The sequence below is a fragment of the Cotesia typhae genome, unplaced genomic scaffold (assembly GCF_013202065.1).
Source record: "Cotesia typhae breed Kobodo isofemale line unplaced genomic scaffold, CoteBio_Ctyphae contig_5, whole genome shotgun sequence".
NCBI lineage: Eukaryota > Metazoa > Arthropoda > Insecta > Hymenoptera > Braconidae > Cotesia > Cotesia typhae.
Genome location: NW_027423757.1, coordinates 2,506,096 through 2,512,500, shown reverse-complemented (window position 1 = coordinate 2,512,500; position 6,405 = coordinate 2,506,096). Strand labels below are relative to the sequence as shown.

The following is a 6,405-nucleotide window of genomic DNA, read 5'->3' as shown; positions in this document are numbered from 1 at the left end:
TATAAGATGCTTCTAATTCTACAGCCTACATCAATATATTATTCTCGGCGGAAGGTACAAATAGTTTGAATTCATTTAAGTTTCAATTCCACCAGTTGAAACTAATAAGCTTTAACTACAGAAAACAATTTCCAAAGTTCATCTAACCCCACGCAGGATCCGGAAATATGTAGCAAGTTTCAATGTCAGGTCACAATGAGTGTTTCTGTATCATGCTAGATAATTACATCAAGATATTTACTTTTCATAAAAATTATTACAACTGTCTTTACGGTCAATCATTAATACTTTTTACATTATCATTTATCATAAACAAAAAAATATATAGTTTTTTGTACTGCACTTTTGTAGAGAAAAAATATTCGATATAATTTTTTTCTATTTAATCCACTGAGTTTAGAAATTTATAATTTACGGAAAAAATTATTCAAAAATCATTTAAAATTGATGAATTGATATTTAAAAAATTTTTTTAAATACGTAATGGCTTGAAAAGAATTTTATTGTAAAAATTTTAAGCAAAAATGAGTATTCTCGATGTTCATAAATTAAATTTACTTCAAGAAAATTTTTGATGGCTAAAAATACCGATCGGTAGAGTCGCAATTCTAAACAACTATTTTTGTGTTTTTAATTGAAGACTTTTTTTAATAACGTAAAAAAGAATAAATTATAAATTTTGAAATAATGGACCTAAAAATAATAAAGAACCCGTGAGATTTTATTTATCAATTTAAAACCGTAGGAATAAAAGATAACAGAAACAATTTTATATCCGCTGTTTAAAAATACTTTGACGTAAACTCATTGTCGTTTCAAAGTTAAACTTTATATAAGTTATTTAAGTGAAGAGTTTCTCGTAAAGTGGAGACAGAAATACCAATTCGCGGCATCGTTGAAACGTTGATAGGAAATCTTGAGTTCAATCGATTGAAGTCTAAAAAATAGGACAGCAACTGATTAACAAATTAAAAAACCAATCTCATCTGTAAAGTGAAAGTAGATAGACAAATACATTTTTTAGTGCATATGTATAAAAATAAAAGGACAAAAGTTAAATTTTAAAGTTAGGTAGTGTAGAAACGAAGACCTGCAAGTCGAGATGATACCTTGATTATTTAGGCACCAATGCGCCGACGTATCGATTTCATTGGAACCCGCGCTGTTAACGGGTTTCTTTAACGATCTCCTCAGTTTACTATTCTTCCGAATAGAACCTTCATACGATAATAGTGACGAGCAATAAAAACTTTTTTCGATGCTTATTGCTCAACTGGACGAAATACAATTTAATAAGTTTCCTTTTTTTTTAACACCATTTTCTTATCTTTTTCTATTTCAGGCTTAATAAAGTTACGAGAGTTGGTGAAATCACCAAAGTTTCAAGAACTTGAAGTATATATGAGACAAACTGATCCTAATTCGTATAAGGATGTCTTGGCTGATATCAAAACCAAAGAAATTCACAATTTCATTATCGACACTAAGTCAGAACATATGCATCACTTCTTACGAACGGTACTTTTTTTCAGTATATTTAATAAAGAAAAATCTTTTTTTTTTTAAATCGTCAATTAAAAAACAGCTTTTCTAGTAAACTGTAAAAATCAACGAGTAAATTTTACGATAAAATTTTTGTCTCTCTGAATTACCGATACAAAGTTCGAAAAAAATCACTCCACGTAAAAAAAAATAAAACTAAAGTTTCTATTGGGTTACTGCTAAGCATGTTAAGATATAAAACTTTTTTTATAGTTTTTAAATCAAATATTTCGCAAACGGCAATAACTTTTGTGAAATAGCAATAAAATGAGACATGATCTTAAAAAAATAGCTGTCTATACCAATTGACGGGTAGGGTCTTTTATTTGTGACAGCTCATTTATACAGGAAGACCCTGGATGATGTGAGACAACATTATTAATCGAGCCAAAAATATTTTTCTTATTCGATATTTATTTACGGTTTTCATGGAAACATAAGATCATTTTATGACTTTAGACAATGTAACTACTTTTCAATTATCAAAACTTTTTCAATCCTCTAGTTGTTTTCTTCAATTGATAAAAAAAAAGTAACGCTAAAAAAAAATTTTTGTTTAATTCGAGCCATAGATATGTAATTAAATAGTCAGTTTATCTCTGGTATTGATAAACATGATCAATCATAGATAAATGATTATCTCTTTGAACCCATGAAAAATTCTAATATCATCTTGAAACAATTTTGAATATTTCTTTATTCCTTCTTTTCCCAGTTTCAAAAGAGTATTTTCTAGGGTCGCGATTTTAAAACTTTCCTCAACTTTAAAAGTACCAAAAATAACATTGCATAAAAAAAATTAATCCATTAAATGTCTTTAGACATTTATAACAAAAATGTGGAATTTAGAGTGCCTCATTTTCTCATTTGTTGACAATTTTTTTAATAAAAACTGAAATTTTTGTTTTTATGATAAATTCAAATTCAATCATTTCTGATAACAAAATAAATCCAAGAATAAATTGAATTGACACTCAATAAAAGACACATAATAAAAAATTCTGCTAGTAAACTGTAAAATCATTCGTTATATTATTTAGAATTTCGATTAGAATATTCACAAATTTTCTGACAATAAAATCAATTTGTTATTAAATACAAAAAACGAATCACAGTAATGCATACACCGTATAACAATGATAGAAATTGTAATTTCAAAAATACTTCAGAATGAAGCAACGTTTTTACAGTGTACGATTTATATCATTACTTATATTAATTAATATATCCTGATATTTATTTTCTAGATACTACAACTACAAATGAACGATTATAAATACCATTACCTTTTTACCACTTTTGTAAGTAATAAAAAATGAAATCAATAGCTTGAAAAAAAAAAAAATATATGTAGACATCGAAAAAAAAAATTTTTTAACAAAAAGTTAATATTTCATTGCAGGATATTGAAACCTTCGATCTAGAAGACTTCAAGTACAATTACGTTAATATCACTGCCTTTCGATTAGTCGACGCGGACGACGCAGCAGTACGAGGAATTCTACGTGACATGGAACGCTTTCAGCCATCCGGAAATACAATCCTCAATAAATCACACGTTATTCAGGTGAACTTACCATTAATTATTATTTTAATTTATCAAACTGTTAATGATAATTGAAGTTAAGCCTAGTTTAATTCTTCGTACGCTGATAGTTGTCCAAGTATTTCAAATAATACTATTCACTAATTTAAATTTATGCTAAACAACTAGTAGCATTTATTGCCAATTAAAACCACATGGGTTTAATAAATAAAAATTTTCAACGCTCCGTTGAAATGCTCACTGAGTAAATACAATGAACAACGTGCGGCTGAATTGCTTTCAGTAAATGTCACCACTATATAGCTTGTTATACATGATTTTTGAATCAATAGCTTTATTTCGTATGGAGTATTATCTTTTTGTAAATACAAGTATCTAGACAGCAATATTTCATAAGAGCTAACGTATAAAAAAATGTAGACATATATGATGATCATATCAAAGCAAAAATATTATACATAGACATATCAGACCATATGAGAAAATTTTTTCTCCGTAAATTGTTAAATAAAAAATATCAACTTGAAAAATAATTTTGATACAAAATATTTTTAACTTATGCTTGTTAAATAATTTAATAATAAAATCAATACAAAAATATTGTAACTAAAAATCAAAATTTAATTTGTCTCAAATTTCAAACTCTTTATTAAGCATTAAAGAGTCATTTAAAGAACGTAAGGCTCATCACGGCTTGTGTAATAAATTAGTTTTTATGATCACAAAATAAAAATAGAATTTTTTTTTATAACAGTTAACTTTGTTTGCTAAATAAATAAATTTAATGTGTATCTCCATAAACTCTGTTTATTTCCGCAAAGAATATTCGCTTTAGCTTATTCAATCAGGAGATCGTGAACCGAAATTATGTCAACATACACAAGCATGGTAAACAACCAAACTTAGACCTCATATTCGTAAAAAAAAAAAAAAAAAAATAAGAAACGCTTGTATTCGAAACATCGGCATCTGTTGAAAAAAACGACTCCCGAAAGTATACTCTGAGCAAATGACAACGAATAATTTTGTTTTTTTTTATTTCCACCGCAGAAAGTTTAAGCCATTTATCTCTAGCTTGTACTATAACTTCTCTTTGTCTCTTAACACAATGCTTGAAAATATTTTGTTCGAGTACTTGAAGTTTCAATGCTTGAATAGCCGGTGAAGTGAACTAATTTCAAACCAATGCACAGACAACCAAAATTGTTTGACTGTAATTGCAGGTTAATTCACAAAATTGTAGTTTAACTACTACTATTTCAATATAGTAAACCACACACTGAAAAAAGAGTTTTTTTTCCACCTAGAATACAAAATATTTTTATCCAAGTTTTTTTATATCCAATATACGTTTCTTAATATAAAAAAAACTGGTATTTTTCGCCTGAGAATACCTAAGTTTCTTCTAGAGCCAAAACTTTATGCTGAGTTGCCATTACAACCGCAGCGGTGGCCACCAATTCTCTGATTTCCCTTCAATTTCACAGTCTCGGCGTATTTGTTTACATAATTGAAAAGTTGTACTAATTTATTATTTATTGAACAATTACCTAGCTGTATTACAATTGATATGATAATTTGGATGAATCCTTGGGTACGAAAAAAGTATGATAAACACATCATTTGCATCTGTGTCAAATGAGATTAAGTCGGCCATATTTTTATTTTGGTATTTTACTGAGAAAGAAACCGAGTTTTTTAAAAAATCACTATACTTTTTAGTGTAGAGAAAAATCTTCGGGATTCTCCACACAGGTATGCCAGTTTCTGTATTGAAAGCAAAAACTTCCTCGGTGGATAAAAACTTTTTCATATAACCTGCATTGAAAATGCGAGTTTCAATGCCTGTTGAGCTAACCGAAACTAGTCAGTTTCAGACCAATGACGATTTTCTGCCCGCGAGATGAAGTTGCAGCTTTATTTTCAATCCTATTAGAGGATCTTTTGTTTATTTTATATCTTTCTAATTGTCATTCTAACCGTTAATTGTACTGACATATTATAATTCTGTGATTAAGCATATAAATAAAAATGACAGAAGAAAACTATTCAATTTATGTGTAATGTTTAGTCAAAAATAAACCATTACTTTCTTGAATTGTAGTTTTTAATTTTCTTAACAAGTTATATAATAAAGTGGTATTTTCGCTATTCGTCTGAAACTATCTAGTTCCAGTTGGCTCCAGACATTGCAACTAGCATTTTCAATGCAACTTATATGAAAAATGTAATGTGTGACGCAGGATGAAACACAATTTCAGACCGAGTGATGCCAACAGCCCTCGCTTCACTCGGGCAGGCAACTTCACTCTGATCTGAAAACATTTTGTTTCATCCCTAGTCATACAATATACTATTTTAAGTACATATTTTTTTTTTTTTTATAAAAATTGAATAGTAATCATGACCGTAGACGTCTGACCTGCAAATTTACATTAGCTAATTTATTTTTTTCCAATTACTTTTTCTCAAAAAACCAATTTTCTTCAAATTTACTATTCAAACATTATATTTATGAATTTATTAGAGTTAATTTATTTGTTTTAATTAAAATAAAAATACAAGTGTCAATAACTGAGTCTTTTACCTTACAGCAAATAAACGTTGATAACATTGATGCTGAAGTCTATTCATTTTTTTGAACCGAAAAAAAAAATTTTACTCGAATTAATACATAATAGATTTACTTCGAATATAGTTAAGAAGCTTATCAATAAAATGAAGTTAACGGGTCTATTGTAGACCGGATATTACTCAAGATGAATGAATACAATTGTTGAATTATAACATGTGTATTCCAATCTCAGACTGATGGAAGATAAAAAAATATAGAAAGATTTTTATGTCAGCCTGATAAACAAGATCCGAAATGTTGAACTAATGATCAGTACATTAGCATTCATAACTAAATCAGTATATTGAGGTTTCAATCAATGCTTAATTGCTATGACAAGACCACATTAAAGTTAAGGGAAGATCACAGGAAATCAGAAAATTTTTATCAGTCTGATGATTAAAGCGGTTCCGCACGTTTTCATCCCCCGACAAAATACCCCTCAACAAAACACCCCCCGACAAAACATCCCACGCACGGGAAATTTGGTTTTTGATCAAAACTTCCCAGCAAATATATCCCAAGCATATATAAATAATTTAAAATTTACCGGACGTAATGATAATAATAAATATTATTAAATTTTCAACGCTTAGCTACGATAAAAATGTAACTCAGTAATCTAAACTACCTATTATATATTTATTTTCCAATATCTGTCATAGTCATAATGAGATAACAACCTTTAAATGTAGTACCTCAG

General features: G+C 28.3%; 1 protein-coding gene across 4 annotated transcripts in view; it reads left to right on the top strand.

The window, feature by feature from the left end:
- LOC141531489 (glutamate receptor ionotropic, kainate 2) overlaps positions 1-6,405 on the top strand; it is a 121,739-nt gene that overhangs the window by 62,599 nt on the left and 52,735 nt on the right. For all 4 annotated transcript variants that reach the window (XM_074249336.1, XM_074249337.1, XM_074249338.1 and 1 more), the window contains exons 5-7: positions 1,343-1,518; positions 2,790-2,843; positions 2,945-3,109. In XM_074249336.1, the coding sequence (XP_074105437.1) occupies positions 1,343-1,518; positions 2,790-2,843; positions 2,945-3,109 (395 nt within the window). The remainder of the gene's footprint in view (positions 1-1,342; positions 1,519-2,789; positions 2,844-2,944; positions 3,110-6,405) is intronic.